Source organism: Neurospora hispaniola (assembly GCF_033458365.1).
Source record: "Neurospora hispaniola strain FGSC 10403 chromosome Unknown B0T23scaffold_7, whole genome shotgun sequence".
Lineage (NCBI taxonomy): Eukaryota > Fungi > Ascomycota > Sordariomycetes > Sordariales > Sordariaceae > Neurospora > Neurospora hispaniola.
In genome coordinates, this window is record NW_026944412.1 from 730,211 (window position 1) to 752,261 (window position 22,051).

The following is a 22,051-nucleotide window of genomic DNA, read 5'->3' on the forward strand; positions in this document are numbered from 1 at the left end:
GATGAGGGTGCCCAATAGGCTGGGGGAGTGTAGGTTTGGGTAGGCGGTTGGCTTTATAGTCGGCTTCAATTTCGAGTCTGAATGAAAGATTCTGGTAACTGTTGCGTGGGATATGTTTTCCCATCGTCTGGTATTGTAAGATCTGGTTCAAATAGCAGATTCGTGACATGAAGCTGTGAAGTCGATGTTCGAGCCTGATTCGGTAAATGCATGGTCGACTTATGTTGTATTGCACACGAACTTTGAGTTTTGGTACGACAATTCCAGGGAGTAATATATGACAATGCGTAAGGTCATCTGGGAAGTCAGAAAACGGCACTTCATCATTAACCGGAGTTGTGAAGGAAAAGGGAAAAGAAGAGATGCAAAGAGACGATCGTCGTGACCAAGTGTCAGAGCATTGCGGGGTTACCGCCATAAGACAGATATGCAATTAGACGGTAAGTGCCGCACAGTAGCGTCTCCGGAGCAACCACCCCCACCATGACATGGGGTTCAATCAACACCTCCAACGGTCCATCCAAAAGTTGCGACAGAGATCAACGCGTCTGGACACGCGCCAACGAACCACCCTTCTTGGAACAGCTTACGCGATACCGATTTTCATCATCCACGCGACAGTCACGACGACAAAGGAAACCCGCGAAATCATCGAGCGAACCACGAACCACGAACCCATCCGAGTCCGTTTTGGTGCCCCAGCACACCACACCACAGCCAAACATGGCCTTCAACCCACGAATGTCCATCCTACCTCCGCAGCCGCAACAATCGCGGCAGCGCAAAAAGGAAGAAGAAGCCGCCTATGCCAACATGCGCCTGCCCGACCGCGAAATCGTCGGCTGCATCAACGAGCTCGGCATCCCTTTCACGCTGGCCGACCTGCAGAAGCCCAATCCGATCCAGGTGCAGATGATCTTCGAGTGGTTCGGCGAGCTGCTGATGAACAAGACGCGTCAGACGGTCGACCCGGCGATGCGCGCGGCCGCCGAGGATGTTTGCGGGCCCGAACTGGGTGAGGCCATGATGCCTTCGGATACGCGAAATCTGCTGGGGTTTTACGTGTCGCTACGCAGGCTGATGCTGGATTGCGGAGTGAATGATTTCAGCTTCAATGACCTCTACAAACCGACGCATGACCGGTTGGTTAGGATGTTGAGTTATGTCATCAACTTTGTCAGGTTTCGCGAGAGCCAGACAAGCGTCATTGATGAGCATTGCAACAAGGCTGAGCAGACAAAGGCGCGCATCGAGCAGCTGTATGTTGAGAACCAGGATATGGAGGCGCAGTTGGAGGAGATGAGACACAATCGTAGGGCAATGGAAGTGCTGGTTCAGGAGAAGACGGTGCGCAATGAGGAGCTCAAGAAACGGCTGCTGGAGCTCAGGCGAAGCCAGGAGAAGGTGGCCGCGAGGTTGGAGGAGGCCAAGACCAAGAAGGGCGAGTTGGCGGCAGAGTTGGAGGAAAAGACGGCTACCAAGATTGCGCTCAAGCAGGAGAGTGCAAAACTCCGGCCTTATGTGCTCCAGAGCCCGTCGGCGCTGCAGGCTAGTTTGGCGGAGCTGAGCAACACGTTGAACAACGACAAGGCACACATTGATGCGCTGGACAGGCGGTCAAGAGCTCTCCAGACGTCAACGGACTCGTTCAGCGTGGTGGCATCGGACGTGGCATCATGCATCAAGCTGTTAGAAGAGATCGCGATCGAGCTGGCCAAGGAAGAAGAGGAGAACGTTAAGAACGCAAGGCAGAGAGACGCGCTTACGGAGCGGGGACACAATGTTAGGGAGGTGGAGCGTACCGAGGCGCTGCTCAAGAGGCAATTGGCCAAGTGGGTTGATCGCACGGCGCAGTTGCGAACGCAGAGCGAGGAGAAGGCGCAAAAGGCCATGGAGAAGATGGAGGAGTTGAGGGCGGTGCATAGGAAGTTGACCGAGGAGAGGTCGGAGAAGGGTAAGGATATTGAGAGAAGGAGGGTGAGGATCGAGCAGACGGAGAAGAAGGTACGTTTAAGCTGGACTGAAAGAAAAGAAATGAGGAGAGATGCTAACCAGTTGTGCCCTCAACTAGATGCTCGACTTGAAAGAGAACATTGAAAACGAAGTCCACGCTGCCCACGACGAGTACCTCAAGATGGAGGCACACATCAAGCTGTACATTACCGAGATGGAGCAGGCCATCTGAGCGAGCGTTTGTTGGTGGATATGTTTTATACCCTTTTGTTCGCACACTTGTTCTTGTTTAACGTACAGTGTACTGCACCGCATTGGCTCACGGGTAAAGCATCGAGGTTTTGTTTGGCATAAGAGGTTTCTGGAGCATGCATGGATACCATGGAGTGGCGTTTTGGTTTAGTTCCCAGCAGGCTGGAAAGGTTGGGTGTGGTAATCTTTGCCTTTCATACCCTTTTAGGAGGCATCAAAAGTTGTAACACTGAATGAGACCACGAATTCTTACGATTACAAACTCCTTTCTGCCGTGCTCTGAGTCCTGAACACTATACCACCCTTATATTCCCTTTCCTGCAATGACTAACCATCCTCAACTGCACAAACGATCTCTTTGCCTTTCCGTTTCCCACTTCCCAACCCCAAACTGGAACCATCGACCCAATACCCTCCTAACATCCACCGTCCTCCCAATCAACCCACCACCAACACTTCTCTCAAGATCCCCTCCTGCGCCTCTCAAAGCACTCCCGCTCACAACTGGCATCTTCTCCCCAAGCAAATCATCCAGGCTCCTCAGACTCTCATCATCCTCAACAGGCTCAACAACCACAACCCCCAACCCAGTCCTCCTCCCCGTCTCCAGCAATACAGCAGCCGTGGTGTTCAGCCCTTGCACACTCCACTCGCTTGAATCACGATGTGAGGCTAGAAAGCCGTAGACTAATAATAGTCGTTGAGATTGTGGATGTTTTTGCAGGTTTGGTAAGGGGTCATAAGTCGACGGATGAGGAGGAGGAGGGGTGGGAACCTTGTTGGTGTTGGTACTGTTATTATTGGTATTAAAGACAGAGAGAAAGGCGCGCAGGTGGGACACGGTGGGGATGAAGACTATGCGGATGTGTCGTGCTACGGCGACTTGGTAGAGGGGGGAGGCGAGGAGTTGGCAGGCCCAGGGGCCAGGGGTGATCTTGGCCGGGGTGGTGCTTGTTGTTTTGGTGGGTTCGTCTTGTGTTGACTGAGCTGTTGCTGCCGGTTGTTGTTGATGACTGGGCCACAGGAGTTGTTGCGACTCGTGGGCTTCCTTTTGGTCTTTTTTTGTATCTGTCGGTACCTTGTCTTGGTCTGGTTGGGGTGAATTTTGCCGCTCTTCTTGCTCTTGATCTTGTGACTTCTCATCTTCTTCTTGGCTTTGCCTAATATCCCTAGCCAAAGCCGTGAGAAAAGCGACCCGGCTGGAGCAGACGATCAAGGTGGTGGGATGAGTGCAGTGGTGGATGATGTACCAGAGCAGCTCAGAGGGAAGTGCCGGGGAGCAGAAGAGAGGCTGAAATTGAGCTTGAGACTGAAAAGAGTCCATCACATTCCACGACAGGGAAAAGGGAAAAAAAGAGGCGTTGGCCACGACTTGCGGTTGCGCAACCAGCAGATATGTGCGTGTGGTGGGAGTGAGCTCCGTTTGAGGTTTTGGTATTCGAGGATTGAAAATGCATAGGCTGTCGTCTCTCATGCACGCTGCAAAAGGCGTTCCACTTGTGAGGTTTGTGTCTAACTTTAAGGTATCACATCGCGAGTCCCGGGTAGGGCTGAGTTCCACTTGTATCGCGGTGGTGGCCGTCCCGGTCCATATGGTCAAGGTGTTCGTTCGGACCCGGGATGATAGGGGTCCTCCCGCGGACGGCAGAAGCTAAAACCTGGGGAGATTCGATTGGAAAGAATACACCCCTATATGCATATGCTTGGAACCTGCATAGCGACTAATAATTAAAGCAGCTCGAGCACTGTTAGTCCACTCCCCCCAACTTTATCTTATAACTCGCAGACTGAAGTCGGCCTCATTCATACGGTGAACTTTCTCGACGTGGAAGACACCACTTGAATGCTCCCGTTATCCTGTCTTATTACCGGAGAAAAACACTGCAATGGGGAATGAAGATTTTTCGGATGCTGGTCAAATATGGAAAGGGGCGGATCAAACATCTTCTATGGTAAGAAAGAAATGTTTCGGTCGAGAGTTTTCAGCTGGCTCAACGACGGTTGGGTGACCGTCGCCGTGTCGGAAGCCTGGGTCGATGAATGTGAGTCTGTCAGGTAATGTTCCACTTTGGATTGCATTGTGTTGTGAGGCCGTAGAGGTAGATGATGTTTGTCCCGCTCGTGGTGTATAAGTGGAGGGTAGGTGAGAGATATGGTGGTCAGCAAGGTACCTAGGTAGCTGCGAGGTAGGCCTGCTACGAATTCCCCACTATTCCCCAATCCACCACAGCTCCAGGCCGTCCGTGCATCACGTCACAGGAGCTCACCACTGCTGGGCGCTCAGCGCGGCACCGGGATCCTACCTAACTTTGTCCATTCCAACTGATCATCGCAACACTCAAGCGCGCTCCCCGAAACAGCGAGCCCAGTGCGCTGGATAACAGTCACTGACCCAACATGGAATCGATAGCCAGGATTTCGTCGCTGCTAGAAAGTGGTAAGCTTAAGTCCCTCTTCAGCTTATCGCCGTGTCCTCCTGCTGACCACGGCGCCTGTCTTGATTCCAGCCCGAGAGCTCACCCTCGATGCCGCCTCGGCCGCCCGCAGCGCCCGCAGCTCGTCCAAGCCTCTCGATCGCGTTCAGGTTAAGAAACTCCTCGACAGTCGCAATGAACGAGAAGTGCTGGACGGTCTGCGTCGGGTCATCTCGGTATGTTTTCACCCCATACATATGCTTTGGTGGCCATGGGACCAAGTGCTAACAGCTCGCCTAGATGATGTACCGCTCGCAAAGGACACACCCTCTGTTCTCCTCCGTCGTCAAGAACGTCGCCTCCCCGAATATCGAGATCAAGAAACTGGTCTACATCTACCTGATCCACCATGCCGAGGAGGACCCCGACCTTGCCTTGCTCTCCATCAACACCATCCAGAAGTCGCTTTCCGATTCCAACCCCCAAGTGCGCGCCTTGGCTCTACGAACAATGTCCAACATACGGGTTCCCGTCATCAGCCAGATTGTGTCGTTGGCCATCAAGAAGGGCGCCGGAGACATCAACCCCTATGTGCGCCGAGCCGCTGCCTTGGCAATCCCCAAGTGTTACCGACTCGACCCATCCCAAATGCCCTCACTGCTCGAATATCTCTCGACTCTCTTGGGCGACAAGCAATATTATGTGGCAGGTGCCGCCGTTACAGCCTTTCTGGAGATCTGCCCGGACAGACTGGACTTGATACACAAGCATTACAGGCAGTTGGTCAAGATGGTGGTGGATATGGACGAATGGAGCCAGCTCTCGACACTGCGACTTATGACGGTTTATGCGCGAAAATGCTTCCCTCGACGAACCCGGATTGTGAAAGCCCAGGACAAGGCGGCCGATCTTCAAGACTTTTACGGTGATAACGCCGCCGCCAGCTCGAATGATGACGCCGAGGGCCAGGAGGTGATTGTTCTCGACCCTGATCTTGAGCTGCTCCTCAACAGCATCAAACCCCTCCTCCAATCACGAAACTCAGGCGTTGTGGTTTCGGTAGCACGCTGTTACGATGCGGTAGGCACGCCCGAGTATGTCAAGACAGCCATTGGGCCATTGATAGCCTTGCTACGAGGCGCTCAGGATATCCAACAGGTTGCACTCTACAACATCGTATCCATTTGCCTTACCCGGCCTGCCGATTTCGTGCGCTATGCCTCGCATTTCCTAGTGCGTGCAACGGATACACAACCCATTTGGGAACTTAAGCTGGAGCTTTTGACTCTCATCTTCCCACATGCTCCTCTGCATGTCAAGAGCCTTATTCTCAACGAGCTTGAGCACTTCAGCCGAGGAACCGATAAGGCGCTGGTTAGGGAGGCAGTTAGGGCTATTGGCCGCTGCGCGGTAACAGACACAGCAGCTGCACCTAGGTGTCTGCGGTTGCTTCTCAGTCAAATCACTAGCTTGGACGGCACGCTGGCCGCAGAGAGCTTGACAGTGATACGACATCTAATCCAGCAGGACCCGACTGCACACGTCGCTACCGTCGTAAGGCTGGCAAAGAACTTGGACTCGGCCACCGACCCACACGCTCGTGCCACCATTATCTGGCTAGTAGGCGAGTTCTCTGGTCTCAACGGAGAAGAGAACATCGCCCCTGATGTGCTTCGGATCCTGCTCAAGGACTTTCCCTCCGAGTGCGAAATCGCCAAACGACAAATCATCCTTCTCGGCGCCAAAGTCTACCTACACTACCTCAACCGACAGATTGAAGCATCACAAAATGCCGATGGCGAACCGGGTCCTCCACCCAAGCTTCTCGAAGACGACGACCATCCAATTGCAAAGCTATGGAGTTATGTGCTCCTCCTGGCTCGATACGATACCTCTTATGATCTCCGTGATCGCACTCGTCTCTACAAAGCCTTGCTCGGCGTACCCCAGCTCGCAACCCTCATGCTGCTCGCGCCTAAGCCTGCGCCCCAAGCGCAAAGTCCCTCGGAGATGAGGCGTGGGTATACCCTTGGCTCTTCAGCCCTGGTCCTCGCCGATGCCGCCGGTGTTCACGGCGTCAGGGGCTACGAGGACTTGCCCGATTGGGTCGAGGAGGGCAAGCAGCCGGATCCGAGACTGAGAGAGACAGGCGTGCCACCAACCGCAACGTACGGCAAGAAGAGAGTCGTGCCAGCTTTGGAGATTTTGGACGGTGGGTCGTCTAGATCAGTGCCTACGAAGGCTAATGGTCTGGGTGAGGGAGTAGGCACCAAGACACTTGATGATTGGCTTGCGGAGGAGGAGGATATCAGTAAGAAGGCGGTGCCAGTGTCAGCACCTGTGCAACGGCAGGTTGTGGAGGAAAGTGAAGAGGAGGATGAGGAAGAGGAAACCACTGAGGAAGAAGAAGATGATGAAGAAGAAGAGGAGGAGGAGGAGGAGGAGGAAGACGATGAAGAAGAGGAAGAGAGTTCATCGGAAGAGGAGTCTGATGATGACGAGGCTGAAGATGCGAGGCTGATGGGGGCTTGACATTCAACTACTTAATGCCAATATGGAAGGAATGGTCGACTGACACAGATGAATTCCTGATAATTCACGATATGCAAGCCATGCTGCTTCTGTTCATCCTGGTCCTCCCCATAGTCACGAGTCCATAATTCCCTTCCGAATTTTCCGACACATCCTCTTTTCTGTCCAGAAGAAGAAGAAGGGCATCAAGTTGTATTCTTCCCCTGTACAAGAAAACATCCAATCTGAACGTTGTGCTATGCAATGTTACAAATAATACCGCTTAGTTCCACTCGATACCGACCAGCCTCAGGGAAATGGAAACAACAAGATACACATCAAGTACGACGAGCACAAAGAGCGTCTTTCGCGATACGCTTTATTCACAATTTAGAAAAGGAGTCGCCATGTATTACTTAATACGGCCCTCCTGTCGCTGTCCCGTTTTTGTTCATCCCCGAATTTGGGACGCGGTTAATGGGGACACGTTCGGACACGTCCCGGTTTCCCTGTCCTGGGTTTTGGAGGCCAGAGTTCGGGACTAAGCTTATGGGGTAAATACATTGGTTACTTCCGCGTTAAACACCTTCACCTTCCTCAGATGAAGATGGATGTCATACCCCGTAGCGGTCACCTATCCTTTTGGCTGGCCACTGCCTCAATCCCTGCCCACATTCGTTTGGTTGACGCTGTCGTCCCAACAACAATTATGTATGGATTGGGAATAACTTCACGAACGATTGGATTGTGAGAGGTGATCAATTTTGTTCCTGATCTATCCAATCCATCATCTCTCCCGGGTCGAGGAAGAACGATGATGTTCCAGTTCAGTTTCCACTCCTTCCTACATAAAGAAGCATTCAAGTTGAGACGCATGATACAACCAACCGCACAGTCCCTCGTATGTATTGCCTTGCCTTCTTTCTGAATGCCGGTAATCCGTCTTCCTTTCCCTCCGCCGCAATTGCCATCCTAGCCTCATTGTTGCTTTCCATTCCCTAAATCCGGTCAAGTAGGTAACTCCGCAGACCCACCACCACCAGCAGGTCGGTCTGCTAGATTGTGGGAGGTTTGCAAAATCCCCAGTCCTCCGCCTCCGGCATGTACCACCCGTCTCACCCCTCCCACACCCAGGTCATGAAGAAGAAAGCGGACAAGAATGATGAGACTGACGGGGAGAGGAATAACCAGAGGAGAAGAATAATCAGGCGAGAGAAAGAGTACGACTGGACGCTCGTGACGAAGACGGGGTCGGCGCGTTACTTCTGCGCCGCCGTTCCGCCATCTCCTCATCATCCTCTTGCTGTTGCAAATACTTTTGCTGCTGCTGCTCCTCCATGTTTTCTACCGAGTTGATCGCCGAACGCCAGTCGAGGGCGTCAATGAGTTCGTAGTCGTTGCCGCCGCCAGCCGCCACCACCCCGCGCCCACGCACGTATTCACGCACGCTGGAAAAGATGGAGACGATCCCATACCCAATCATGCCTATACCTCCAAAGACGATGAACATGATGAGGCAACTAAGGATCATTACCACGACTATAGCCGCCGGGCTTATGGCGACGAAGAGCAAATCGAGGAAGAATGAATCTGAATCCATCGTGACTTGGGCGTGGACAGAGGCTTGACCGCGGACTGGAGGTTCTGGTGTCGGTAATGTGGTTGGGTTTTCTTCGCTTGGATGTAACGAAGACGAAGCCTTTTCGATGGAGAAAGTTAGCTAGAGTCAAAAATAAACTGGCTATGAGACGGAGATTGGAGGGTGTGGTACTTGGGCTTGATTCCGTCAGCTTAGACGATCTGTTGGCTTAAGGGTATGGTTGTTGCCTGATGTTTCTTGAGGTAGATGAAGAATGATAATAGGAGAGGACAGAGGACTGGGGGATTAAGTATTATTTATATCGGTCCCTGGAATTGGGAAATTCCTGGGCCATACTTCAAGAGTTCTCCTCTTGACGCAGGTTGTCAATAATAAGTGCATCTTCGGGTCAAATATGTGTTCATATATTCCGGAGTTCCTGATGCATGACTACAGTTTTCATGCCCGTCGAAATGAAACCCCCTTTTTGACCCAAGTCCAAAAACATGATGGCATGAGGTGAAGCCGAATCAGGGCTCGTATGTGTTTTTGTAAGCACTTTTTGGAGTCCAAAGTATAAAAAAATGTTAATTACATATGCTAGACGCACTGGCGGTAGCGCTACAGATATTAGAGATCATCATAAAATGGAGGGGAAAAAAAAAATGTACGTCCGTCCCGGAGATCCGGGCTAGGATATTTCGATGAACATACATAAACAGATGGTTGGTCTGTCTGTGTGACGGGAAGCCAGAACGCAACGTCGTCTGCAACATTGGAAGTTCTTCTAGATGACAGACATACGAATACGCAGCAGTGATGCAGACAACTGTTGCGATATATCTGTGAGTGTCGGGTTTCGAGAATGTATCGGAATATTTTGGCCAGTTTACCAACGTTCATGAATGCAGGTAGAAAGTTGGAGGCGGAACGGACATTTGAGTATACCTTCCTATACTTATATCTGCCAGAATGGTGGTGGAAACGTAAATCAAGATCACTAAATCATGGCATCATGCTATCCGTAACGTGTCATGTCTTCTTTGGCAATTCTGGTGGACTATTAAGTGTGAAGAAGTCCGAAATTGTGAATTTGAACGTACATCCTACTTTATCAAAAGTACAGATTAAGCTGTAATGCTATGTATGGTATCGAGAATGGACTCGGTGTTTGGGTATGGCGAAATCCGGAGCCAAAAGCACGTCCAATATATGGAAAAAAAAAAAATTAAAAATAAGAAGAAGGAATTAAAATGGAGACGGCGGAGGACGATCAGAAGATGACGATATGGCATGTGAATTGACCCCAGAAACCGCAGTTGAGGTGAGTCCGTCTGGAACACTGAGTCTGGAACAGGCTTCCCAGGTCTTGCTGGTGTCAACATACTCCCGGCTGCGCGAGGGATTTCGAATCAGTTGCGTGGGTTTATCGGCATATGGAAGTTTTTAACAGTTGGTGAAACTATAACGTAGCTCTGAGCACGGAGAGGCTTAGGATTGTTGGAGAGGTAGTTGCGCACGAGGGACGAGACTGGACAATCCAGAACTCGGGCATCTCGTCCCCAGTGCTAGTAACAGGAATGGCGACGAATGATAGTTCAAAGCATGGGTATAGGGTTGCTTGTCTCCTTGTTTAACCAACTAAAAGCAGCTGAACTTTAAGAGTCGGCTATGTTCCTCCGCATAGAGGGCCTAGTTGATGATGAGAAGAGAAAGTGAGTGGGTTGTTCTACAGCGCCAGGACTGCCTGGGTGGCGTCGACGGAATGAATGTAGAGGTAAGCACGTTGGGTGATGACATATTTAAAGACATTGGTTGACCGAAACCGATTAATAAACGGCGGCAGGAGGCAGATGGTTCAGGGAGACGGCTGAGCAGACGCAGATTCTGGAAACTGGAAAGAACGCTCGGTAGTGAAATGGCCGAACTGTGGCCCGTCTCGACGTCGTCGGTATTTGTATCATAGTAGTCCATTCCATGTATCCGCTTCGCTACTGACAGTACCGCCGATGGTGGTTGAAATGAAAACATTGCCTGGAATTTCTCTTGTGCGATAAGTGGCCACTGAGGCATGGTAGTGTAGTTTATCCGTCGCTCTTGAGTCTGGCTTCCGCTGCAAATCAGGACATCAATTTCAACCCGGTTTTTATGCCTTCATGGCTTTCTTTTTTTTCCAGCAAGACAACCAAGTCACCCTCGTCCTTTCCTCTCCATATAGATATGCCGTCTTGTCGGGATTCAAGGCCGCCTCAAGATTGGAACGCGATTGAAGGAGCGCGCTGAAGCGGGGTGCTTGAGGGAAAGGGCGAAGGATCGATAATTGACAAAGTGTATCTTGGGTAGGTAGAGGTACCTAGGCGTAGGTTGGATCATCGCCGCCGACATTCGGTGTGATCAGGATAACCTTCCTTGATGTGTTGTGATATTTCGAGTATTACATGCAAGGATGATGGAAATGGTTTGAAGTGACTGTTGGAAAATGAAAATGGGCTCGGATATTGGCTGCCGAGATGCATTGCCGTACAGACAGAGAGCTTGCCGATAGCGACTTGATGAGTATTTCCTGTACCTGGAGTTAGCAGAACCCAACGACATGAGCTGCATCATGCATGACGGAGATTGTTTACTTTAGTCATATGACAATGTAGCGATTTTGCCGTAAGGTTGACTAGGGCGGAAGCATTTGTAGAATCCTCATCGAGACATCATGAACAATCGCCGGGACATCAGTATGACTACTCCTGGTCAAGAAACTTGTCTTCGGTCCATGGGTGGAGGTGTGTAAGCAAAAGACACCAAAGACACAAAAAGCACAAAGGAAACGCATCGAGAATTTTGTTCAGAGCTCCATGAAGTAATGCCAATGGGTTTAAGTTGCATTGTGTATACCTTCCATGAATTTTCCTTTCCTGGATACCCCTATCCTTCCTTGGCCAGCCTCTATTTTACTTTCCTCAAGACAACGTTGATGCCCAGCAATGGCTTCTTACCTGTGGCACCACGTCTCGGTACGGTTACCTTGGCGCTGGTGTTGACCATCGACGGAAGAACCGCGTCCAAAACCATTCCTTGTTCTCAGGCACCGGCTTGCTCTTCTCGCTCTTCTGTACGGTGGTCCATCTATCCCAAAGGTAATCCCCTTCCAACCACAGTGCTCTTGCAAAGTAATCTGTCACGAGGTCATTCGGCGACAAGGCATCATAACAGTCCAAGAAGTTTGTTCGGAGCCCCATGTCAATCCACCTAACATCACCCACTTCTGCCAGGTGTCCAGAGAGGATGTATGTCACATCGGCAAGCTCTCGCTCGGTGGAAGAGCTCTTGATCATGCAAAGCTTGTCATGCAAGAGGTATCCAAGCTTCAGGCAGTTGTACTGCTTCTCGGATGAGAGGGGCGAGGAAACGAGATCCCTTTCCTGTTCAAACTCCTCGGGTACTGGCAGAAGGCTTTGATCAAGGTTCGTGTCGGGTGAGTGCTCATGGCCGACAAACCGGAGATCGACTCGTACCCAATGCGCAGCGTTGTCGTCGTTATCGAGATCACCGACTTGCACAAAAAGGGTCTTGCGTGTCATATCTTTGACACCTGACAGAAACACCGATGGCCGAAGGATCCTGTCAGGAGGCAGTGAGCGGCAAACCCAAATCAGAAAAAAAAATAAGAAGAAAAAAGGGGAAAAAAAGAGGAGTGGGCGTGAATCGAACGTAGGACGTGAGACAACTGGAAAGGAGTAGGAGAGCCTTATTTGCGTAGCCGGAAGACGCCAGCTGTAACACTAGCTGTCAGACGAGCCTCCTAGTACCATGTCCTAGTCCACATGGTACTAGAAGGCAGTTCACCCGCTCGTGACAGGTGGCAACTCCCCAGAACCCAGGCATTGCCCGGGCGGGGGGACGTCTGACAGCCCCTACGGTCGGGTTGAGAGGTGTGATGCGTCCACCACGCCGCTCGACCACGAGCCCACTGAATTGTTGAGAACCTGGTCCGAACCCATGACTTATCAACCAGCCTTGGCAGCAAAGATGAGATGAAAAGGGGTAGCTGATGCCTACCTCAGCTCGTCCTTGAAGACGGCGAGCCATGCGCTCTCGTCAATGTTGAGCAAGGATAACGGGACTGCCAAGTCAACATTCTGACGAACACCCTGCATTCCCCGAAGTTGGAGAGAGAAACCTCCCATGACAGCGGAAGGGATGTTTTCCTTATCGAGTATGTCTGTGACGATGTCTAGCGCAGCGACTAGCTGGCTTGTTCTTGCACCTTTGCTGGATGAGTTGAGTATCTCCCACTCACGGCTGCCACAGTACTCCCCTGGTCTCAAGGGGGGCGGTCGGTCAAAGTAGTCTTCGATAATGACAAGACTGCTTTCGGTGGACGGACTAGCATCATTGTCCTCCGGAGATTCAATGAAAAGGCTGTTCATACCAAGACTACGTTCGGTAGACTTCGTCTTTCTTCCAAATTGCCAGAGAGTCGTCTCAAATCCTGTGGTAGTGTTCCGTTCAAGGTGTTTGTGATAACGTCGCCGCACGCAGATGTCCACTCCTTCGGGGACAGGAACAAGAAAAACCTAGAGTATCAGCATATTCTTATGCTAGATAGTTGGTCGTATTTGGGATAGTCATCCTCGACCTCGTCACTATCATGAGTAGGCCTCTCGACTAACAGGTGCTGAACGAGAACACATGGTTCGATGCTCTTGATGAACCATTGACGCTGTCCACCATGGATGGTATTTATGCATGTGATAGGATGAGACATCAAACTGTCTAGATCCTCTCCACGGCTTGAAAAGGTTCAATCATCCACTGCATAGATGTCTTCCGTTGTCCAAGTCGTGTTTACCTTCCTATTCCTCATCCTGTTAGTAGCTCAGGGGTTCCTTCAAAGAGTGTCCGGCAGAGCTGCACTAACACTTACACCAGAAAGAAGCTGCCAGGTGCCGGTGGATCTTGCACCAGGTAGACGCTGGAAAAGGCCCCACTATAATGAAGCGATTGGCCAATCACAAATATCGGATTCCTGTCCGCTCAATCGTTGCCGAAAAAAAGGACGTTCCCAGCACGCCGCCAATTCCAACGTCGACTCGTCGACCAACCTCCATCAACTTCCACTTTATGAGGTTTGCCACGAGCATCACCAACCTCGACGGTACTTAGTCATCCCGACCCATCTACATGCGTAGTATTGAAGAAGCCCATCTTCCTTTTCATTGTCTCACAAGGAAAAACCATAGCTGTCCGTCTCCTTATCTACTCCAGGCCATTGCCACTGACGTACACCGGCGCACATCAAGCTCGCTCCCGGTTGGCAATTCCATATCGTCCATTTTACAAGCCATTTCATTCAAGGAGGGAGAAAAAAATACTGCCGTCTGCAAGCACACCATGGCCGAAGCTGCCGAAGACCCACAGGACTTTGCCAAATCCCCGACTGCACCGAGCAGTCACCTGCATGAAATATCCTCCGGACCTCAAAGCAAAAAACGCAATGCCTTTGCTGAGCTGATGGCGCCCAAGCCCAAGGCAGCCAGGCCAGACGCTTCCTCGAGCCGGTCACCAGCCGGCATTCCTTCCCCTGCGCACAAGAGAACCAAGAATTCGGGAGGTAAAACAACAAGGTCAAAATGGAGCGGTGCCTTGCTCGAGTACATAGACCATCCCGACCGCTTTCCCCAGCAGGTTATTCGCGTGACGGACAAGACGGTGCTAATCCGTGACGGCTTCCCCAAGGCCACCGTCCATCTTCTGCTCATCCCCCGGTCCCCTGATCATTACGATCTGCATCCGCTCCAAGCTTTCCAAGATAAGGACTTTCTTGCCATGATGCGAGACGAAGCTGCCAGCGCCGCCCGCCTCGCTGCTGCCGAGCTCCAACGCAATATATCAACCTTTTCTGTATCGAGCAAAGCACGCAATGAAGCCATGGACAAAGGAGTTCCTTTCGACCAACTTCCGCAAGGCCGGGATTACCTGTCAGACATCCGTATCGGCGTGCATGCTCATCCTTCCATGGACCATCTTCACGTGCACATCATATCGCGCGACATGCATTCAGACAAGCTCAAGCATCGGAAACACTACAACAGCTTCAACACGCCCTTTTTCATTCCTCTCGAGGATTGCCCGCTCGCCGAGGATGACGAACGACGCAATACATCCTTCCAGAATGGAAACCTGGCCAAGGGATTTGTTTGTTGGCGCTGTGGACAGGAATTCGGCAACAAATTTGCCGAGCTCAAGAGGCACCTTGAGACCGAATTTGCGCACTGGAAATCAGAGTAACCTCTAGGCTGGGATGGGAAACCTAGATTTATGTGGTTCTGACCGCACCAAAACGGGAGCTCTGCGTATTCTGCGTCGATACGAAGCACTTCGAGCATGCAAGGTATGCAGTGGTGCAGTACCTCGGCTGGCCATGCGTCACCACTGCTTGTTTCTTTTCGCCCGAGAGAGTTGGAGTCACGCAGTTGGAGGACATGTCCCCACAACAAGAACGAGAGAAGACACTGACAAAAACCTCCATCATCGACTGTTCCCCGCATCGGGTAGTTACGCCAACCCAACTAATTGTGATGTGTTAAAACACCAAAAGAAGGAGTTGGGGCCACCAATGGGCACTTTACTGTTTCCAGTTCCTGAAAGCCGACAGCAAGCGAGGCACTTACCCTTGTTCCCGATTGAGATGTCCAAGGTCCCTACTTACCCGCTTGCTCGGTGTTCGGGGATTTCTCTACTAGTAATGCTGCTTGTTTACGTTCATGTTTACACTGTTGGACCTTCAGCGATGATGTCGACTTGATGTAGAACAGTGGGCAGCAATAGATATCTATACAAGAATGGCCAGGATGCCACTCAAGACCTTGGCCCTGTTATGGAGGCTTCCCTGCAACAGTCATACTCCGCGCACCACACCAACACTTCGACAAGAAACCGAGAAGTTGGCCTTTCTTGGCCAGAACCGTATTCGTATTCCTGTTATCCGCCTGCGCAGAGGCGTCAAGAAGTGTCTGATCTTGGAAGTTGACGCAGATTGGGGATCGCCGACACTCGACAACAAGGACGGTGCTGGCATCATCAAGTTATTTGTGGGAAACAAGTGAGCACCCCTCCCTAACATGTGGCCGCTACTCTTCAGCTTGCAGTCCGAAACTGCCTCACGCTACCCGTATGGCCCCCTTTGGCCTTGGATCTCACGATGTACGTACTCGCATGACGCGGCTCGAGCAAGGAGTAAGAGGGAAGCAGTGAAGCTGATGATAAAATGTCAGACTTCGCCAGTATGCCTGTTCTACAGGAGTTTGGTTCTGGCCTCTTTGCCAACACCACATTTACTCATTTCACCTCATCGGCACCGCACTTTTATGCCACGTCAAACTGTGATCCAGGAATCATGAGAGTGGCTTGCTTATCCTACGTCTGGTTAGCGTCCATATTGGGCCTTGGTTTTCGAGGAGGAGTGGCACCTGCGATAGCGTCGTTGGCTCCTTGCATGGGCCAGTCTGACCTATCAGTGACAGTCCTGGGAGGCGTAGTTCACGGAATTGTCAACGAGACCGAAGATCCGTGTGTACGCCAGTTTCTGGGTATCCCTTTTGCTCAACCCCCTGTAGGAGACCTTCGCTTTGCCCCGCCACAGCCTGCTGAGCCGTTTGGTGAACTCGATGCCAAGAAGCTTCCCCCAAGCTGCATCCAATACCTTTCCACAAGCCCGCCCTCCATCTATACTCAGTACCTGAACGAATTCAACGTCCAGGGTCTCAATACCACCAGCCCTGATATCAGCGAGGACTGCTTAACTCTCAGCATCTGGGCCCCACCAACTACCACCGACGACAGTCTCCCCGTCATCGTCTTCGTCTACGGCGGCGCCTTTAGCACAGGAGGTCAAGACGTCCCCGTCCAGATCCCCACGGACTGGGTACAGCGCACCAAAAGCCACATCGTCGTCACCTTCAACTACCGCCTCAACATTTTTGGCTTCCCCAATGCCCTGGGCATTCCCCTGGACGAGCAAAATGTCGGCCTCCTCGACCAAAGACTCGCCGTAGAATGGGTCCAAGACAACATCGAGGCCTTTGGCGGTGACCCGACACGCATCACCCTTTGGGGCCAAAGTGCCGGTGCCGTGTCCGCGGGTTACTTCCAATATGCCTACCCTATGGACCCAATCGTGAACGCGGTCATCATGGACTCCGGCAGCGAGCTGACACCGGTTGCTCAAAACCTCGACTTTGCCCATTTCGGTTTCACTCGTATCGCTGGCCAGTTGGGTTGCGGCAACCTCTCGGCGGCAGAGGAGCTGGCGTGTATGCGCTCTGACAGTGTCACGGCAGAAGCCATCAACAAGGCTGTGCAGACTACCAATGAGGCGGCGGGGACGGACATCACCAAGTACGTCTTTTTTACGCCGGTGGTGAATAATAGAACGGTATTCCCGGATTATACGGCCAAGTCCTTGGCAGGGGAGGTTGCCAATGTTGTAAGTTGTTCCCTCCCTGTTGAAAGATCATGTTTCCAGACAAGTAAATAGACGATGGATAAGAGACTAAGAACTGGACTTGTTTCAGCCCACAATCCTCGGCAGTAACGCCCAGGACGGCCTCGCCTTCGTCATCCTCAGCACTGCCGTCAACCAAACCGAAGTTTTCGAAGCGACATTAGATCTCTTCTTTTGCCCAGCCTTCAAAGCGGCCACGTAAGCTAACCATGGCACATCATTTCTCACCCCTTTACCTCAGTATCCATCACCCAGCCCAGCCCAGAACCTACTCTAACCTCTCACCACACACAGTAACCGCCTCCTAGCCTCCGTCCCCGTCTTCCGCTACGAATACTTTGGCAACTTCACCGATGTTTCGCCCCTCCCCTTCCTAGGTGCCTACCACGGCGCCGAACTCCCCCTTATCTTTGGCACCTACGATATCTTTCCCGAAACTTCGACCCAGTCGCCGCCGCCGGACAAAAAACTGGAAGTTGCCACGAGCCGTACGATTCAGAATGATTGGGTGGCTATTGCAGCTAACGGGGCTGACGGGCTAGAGGCGAGAGGATGGCCTCTATATTCGAGTGTAGAGGAGGGGTTAATTAGGACCTATGGGGTCGCTGCGCCGGTTGAGTCGACGGGGGATGAATGGGGTTCAGGGGGCGCAGGGAGTATAGGGGGTGTACCGGCTGGGGTGGCGGATGCGAGGAGGATTGAGGCGTTGTGTCCTGCGATTTGGCAGCCGGCGGAGGTGTCGGAGTGAGGGGGTGGGAGGGATGAGGAATATTTAATGGAATTGGGACAATTAGACTAAGGGATGGGTTGGAGGGCATAATTCGAATGATTCGGGAGCAAATAATCAAGAAAGGGTTACGGACACGGTTGAAAATAGGTCCGTTCAAAGCATCTCCATTATAGGGCATTTTGTGTTTCACACTGCTACAGACTCAGAGCAGATACATGACACAGCGATAAAACAGATATTCATACTCAGGATACTCTCCAAGCCCTCCACGTCCTCCCATCTTCGCCGGATCATACAACCCTTTAGGACCCGCCCTGTATACAAACCCGTCGACCAACACGCGAACACGGGTCCAACCACCTTAAAATGCCCACTTTCACTTCCCTTCTCTTTCAAAACCATCGGCTGCCCAACCCCTCGTAAATTAGAGTAACCACAACCCCTTGCCTCATCCCACGTTTTGCACAAACCCATCATCTTGTGGAAAAGCAGCCTCGTATCACCAGAAATGCGTTCACGGACATTATAAGTAATCTTTATTTTATTTCATTTTCTTTGAAAGGAAAAGTCTTCGGGGCCGCAAAACCTCGTTGACGAGTTCTTCTCGCGCGTTAGGGTTGTACATGCACGCGGACTGACCACCGTTGGGAATCTCGTTCCAGAGGTGGAAGTCATCGTTAACTATGACGTGACCTTTTTCATGTTGATGACGGATTTGGGGGTTAAAGTTTAGTTGTGGGGGGCTGCTGCTGATCGAACGGGTAGAGCGTCTTGAAGATGACAGTGAGTTGAATTGATGGAATTGAACTGATAGGGAGAATTGGAAGGCGCGTAGAGCTTGATGGCTGATACTAGCTAGGCAGGCGTCGATGGTTAAACCAGCGGAGGAGATGAACATCATGATGCTGGGAGGAAGGAAGCAAATCTGGCCGGAAAGGGGGGATGGAGAGATTGGAAGGGAAACACACCTAAATCTTAGCATTCTAAATGTCAGTCGCGCCTGCCGGCCAATTCACATTCACCCAATCAAAACAGTTGCGCGGTGTTTCAAACTGCCTGCCCTGTGTCCTTAGGTACTTACCTAGGTATGTAACACAGAAGGATCATTTAGGCGTTGTTTGCTTAGTGACATATTGATGCCCAATTGGAAGAAGGGAGGCCTGACGGTGTTGTAGGAAGGAGCATCTTTCTCTTGAACTCCGACCGCGCTCTTGCAACGTCAGTCTTTTGTCAAGGTACTTTCCTTCTTCCTGAACTCAGACATGAAGACAACCGCCGACTCCCTCCACCGACAGCTCCAACTGACCACGCCCAGAATTACGAGTCTCATCCAGAACGTCCACCATGAGATCTCGTGTCTTGACTCATTCTCCGAGATCCGCCAACGTTTCACCCACACCGTCTTTGTGCGCCTCTCCGACCTGGACCGCTACCTCGTCCAGGCCGTCCTCCTCACTCCCAGCCCCTACATTGACTTGTCCAAAGACAACGAACAAGAAATTGATGAGGTCAGCCGTCTTTTGTTTCTCAGGTGGTCATGGGCCGATGCGGTTCTCCGCAATGTCCTTGCCTGCCTGATTGAGTTCGTTGACCACAACACTCCAGGATGTGTTATCGCCGATACTGGACAAGTTGATGCTCTTGCTGAAGAACTTAGCATACGCCATGATGAGAGGTTCCCTGGTGATAGACGCGAGAGGAGAGTGGAGCAGCTGATCCATGATGAGCTCAACGAGGACTTTTTCGAAGGAATGAGAAAAGGTCCATGGAAACTCAGTCGAGAGTTGGCCGACATTACTATCGCTCCGCATCCGGACGATGTCCCGATATGGAGGCTGGTGGCGCGCCAAGTGACAGACAGATACCGTCCTTGCCTTCGTTGGCCAGGCGTACACTTTGCAGCAGCCAAGGCCGGGTTCTACGAGGACGTTCGACGAGATCTGTTCGAACATCCTTTCTACGAAGAATGGTGGAGTGAAGCCTTCTCCGCCATTCCATGTGCAACACCCTCAGAAGAATCGAGTACAGAATCACCCAAAAATGACCGAACTGAGCTGGAAAGGGACCTTCGCGCTGTCTTTGATGCTGCAGATGTTTGGGACGTCTGGACTCTGTGCCGTGTGTGGCTATGCGAGGAGGCCCTTTGGGGTGTTGATCAGGAGCCAGGCACAGCAAGAGACTTTGCGTACTTGGAAAGTCTGGAAATGTTCAACAAGCACTGGATACGCAAAACACAACAGGTGGCAGCGCCTGCGAGAAATATGTGGGATTCCGACAACGAGTTTCTGCAGCGAAGACACATTCAAGGCTCTCTAGAGGTATGTACTGTGGAACCCTCAACCGGGAGAAAAGTACCCCATGGTCAGTGTGATGGCAATGCTAATTTAGTCCTTCTGAGAAGAACGATCCAGGGTACAGAGAGGTGAGGACCCCCCTTATGCTGCCATGTCTCACTTTCGTCGCTTTCTTTAGCTCACCATAGCACCTCAGCATGAGCAGCTCCTAACCACCTACCTTGCTCTAAGATGCTCTGCGCCAATTCCAGAGCCTAAAGAGTGGTTCTTCTTTGCATCCTTTGGCAATTATCACTTTTGGGACATCACTGACCAGAACATCGTATCAGGGCTTCTGGAAAGTGCGAATTTCGACCCCCAAAGCCAAACCTGGGACCTCGTCTGCATGTCAGAGTCAAGAAGAGACCAGGAGTACAGGATATCCAACCTCACTCATATCATGCACACCATCTACCTGACCGACGACATGCAGGCACAATGTTTCGATGGATATCACCCCTCTGGACTTTGCCATCCATGCAGCTGCCAAGCAGCTGTCGAAGAAGGTGAAAGATCAGAAGAGAACACGAAGCAAGGGAAAAGGTACCAGCCAGAACATTACAAGTGGAATCACCGGGGTGGAAATCTCGTATTCAATCGGCGCAAGCTGAAGGACACGGATGTGTGTAAGAACCTGGACAAGGCCTGGTCTGATTGGGTATGCTGTCTTCCTCGTTCTTGCTGTCTTCGCCTACGCTCTCTGCTATGTGGCTCATAATAACACCCAACAGAACGACTGCTTCCTCATCCGCGGTCTTGACCACGACGATGACTTGAACCTCATCGACCGAGATACTATATACGTCCTTGAAACACTTCCAGGCATTAGGGCGCGACTGCTCAAAGCAGTAGAGCAGGAAGGTGAACACGATGGTCTTGAGACAGCAGACGGCCCCCATCCGAATCAGCCAACAAGGGTCTCAGAGAGGAGAAGTCAAGTCAAGGGCTCCAGGAGATGTCATAACCCGTCTTAACCTTCGTATTGTCCAAGTCCCGGCAGGCAGGCAGGCAAGCAGGCAGGCCAGCAGGCAAGATAAAAGGTTAAGTTGACTGGTCCCACAAATACACCACCACGACCACTTAGCCTTCTGGAACTAGCAGCAAAACCACAAATTGGCCGAACGGTGGATGCTGGGCCCCCTTCCTCCCATGGACCACTGCAACCCATTTACCTACAAGTATGCATGTGTCAAACATGTACGACCAATTTGTATGTGGAACACAAAACACATTACATGCATGGCCAAACTGCCGTGTCTCCAAGACCACCGTCTTCAATAGGTTACCGAATCGAGGTTTGGAGGGCAGGTGGTTAGGGACGTTTACATGGTGCCACAGGCAACGTTCGTTGTACACACCTCAACAACAAACGGGACAATTGATAACGGGGAAAATAGTCAACAGTGTATGACAGACACTCAAGTTCTCTCCCTCCTTGGTGCGACGGTTACACGGGTACCAACAGATGCGCCTTCGGTACTGGATTGTGGAACATCATGACCTGGGGGCTGTTGGGTTCAAGGCCAGGGGCTCATGGGTCATGGAGAGGGAAAAGGAAACACTGTGGATGATAACATGATTTTTTATGCCCACGGTGGTAGTACGGGAGGTAAACGACGGATACCTCGCTGGATATGCCGGAAGCCATGACCTGGAGTTGGGGTTGGGACAAGGCTGTTGCTTCTGGAGCCGAAGAAGAGGTGAAGCCCAAGGCGAAGGAAAGGGAGGATACCCTTGGGAAAGCTCTTGAGGACCGGTGATTCAACCAAAGCTTGCAAG

General features: G+C 51.5%; 9 protein-coding genes across 9 annotated transcripts; 6 read left to right on the top strand and 3 right to left on the bottom strand.

The window, feature by feature from the left end:
- Positions 1–513: 513 nt before the first annotated feature.
- On the top strand, positions 514–2,468 carry B0T23DRAFT_386165 (Nuf2 family-domain-containing protein). Its single transcript, XM_062837595.1, has 2 exons — positions 514–2,004; positions 2,072–2,468. The coding sequence occupies exons 1-2, from the start codon at positions 724–726 to the stop codon at positions 2,183–2,185; spliced, it is 1,395 nt and encodes a 464-aa protein (XP_062689687.1). The 5' UTR covers positions 514–723; the 3' UTR covers positions 2,186–2,468.
- Position 2,469: 1 nt separating this feature from the next.
- On the bottom strand, positions 2,470–3,529 carry B0T23DRAFT_414610 (uncharacterized protein; the record flags this gene model as incomplete). The annotated part of the gene is made up of 2 exons (XM_062839570.1): positions 2,470–3,139; positions 3,284–3,529. 2 exons carry the CDS (start codon positions 3,527–3,529, stop codon positions 2,543–2,545), a joined length of 843 nt encoding a protein of 280 aa, XP_062689688.1. The 3' UTR covers positions 2,470–2,542.
- Positions 3,530–4,602: 1,073 nt separating this feature from the next.
- On the top strand, positions 4,603–7,151 carry B0T23DRAFT_398270 (adaptin N terminal region-domain-containing protein; the record flags this gene model as incomplete). Its single annotated transcript, XM_062838352.1, has 3 exons — positions 4,603–4,642; positions 4,713–4,855; positions 4,920–7,151. The coding sequence occupies 3 exons, from the start codon at positions 4,603–4,605 to the stop codon at positions 7,149–7,151; spliced, it is 2,415 nt and encodes an 804-aa protein (XP_062689689.1).
- A 1,019-nt stretch (positions 7,152–8,170) lies between these two features.
- B0T23DRAFT_209132 (uncharacterized protein) lies at positions 8,171–8,873 on the bottom strand. Its single transcript, XM_062833520.1, has one exon. The coding sequence runs from the start codon at positions 8,728–8,730 to the stop codon at positions 8,335–8,337; it is 396 nt and encodes a 131-aa protein (XP_062689690.1). The 5' UTR covers positions 8,731–8,873; the 3' UTR covers positions 8,171–8,334.
- A 2,850-nt stretch (positions 8,874–11,723) lies between these two features.
- Positions 11,724–13,133, bottom strand: B0T23DRAFT_446358 (uncharacterized protein; the record flags this gene model as incomplete). The annotated part of the gene is made up of 2 exons (XM_062840961.1): positions 11,724–12,324; positions 12,763–13,133. The coding sequence occupies 2 exons, from the start codon at positions 13,131–13,133 to the stop codon at positions 11,724–11,726; spliced, it is 972 nt and encodes a 323-aa protein (XP_062689691.1).
- Positions 13,134–14,097: 964 nt separating this feature from the next.
- B0T23DRAFT_431226 (HIT-like domain-containing protein) lies at positions 14,098–14,994 on the top strand (the record flags this gene model as incomplete). The annotated part of the gene is made up of 1 exon (XM_062840306.1): positions 14,098–14,994. One exon carries the CDS (start codon positions 14,098–14,100, stop codon positions 14,992–14,994), a length of 897 nt encoding a protein of 298 aa, XP_062689692.1.
- Positions 14,995–15,393: 399 nt separating this feature from the next.
- B0T23DRAFT_209164 (uncharacterized protein) lies at positions 15,394–15,893 on the top strand. Its single transcript, XM_062833521.1, has one exon. The coding sequence runs from the start codon at positions 15,549–15,551 to the stop codon at positions 15,810–15,812; it is 264 nt and encodes an 87-aa protein (XP_062689693.1). The 5' UTR covers positions 15,394–15,548; the 3' UTR covers positions 15,813–15,893.
- Positions 15,894–16,102: 209 nt separating this feature from the next.
- On the top strand, positions 16,103–17,957 carry B0T23DRAFT_406858 (alpha/beta-hydrolase; the record flags this gene model as incomplete). Its single annotated transcript, XM_062839142.1, has 3 exons — positions 16,103–17,191; positions 17,280–17,407; positions 17,504–17,957. The coding sequence occupies 3 exons, from the start codon at positions 16,103–16,105 to the stop codon at positions 17,955–17,957; spliced, it is 1,671 nt and encodes a 556-aa protein (XP_062689694.1).
- Positions 17,958–19,201: 1,244 nt separating this feature from the next.
- On the top strand, positions 19,202–20,883 carry B0T23DRAFT_406859 (uncharacterized protein; the record flags this gene model as incomplete). The annotated part of the gene is made up of 2 exons (XM_062839143.1): positions 19,202–20,304; positions 20,706–20,883. The coding sequence occupies 2 exons, from the start codon at positions 19,202–19,204 to the stop codon at positions 20,881–20,883; spliced, it is 1,281 nt and encodes a 426-aa protein (XP_062689695.1).
- Between the last annotated feature and the right edge of the window lie 1,168 nt (positions 20,884–22,051).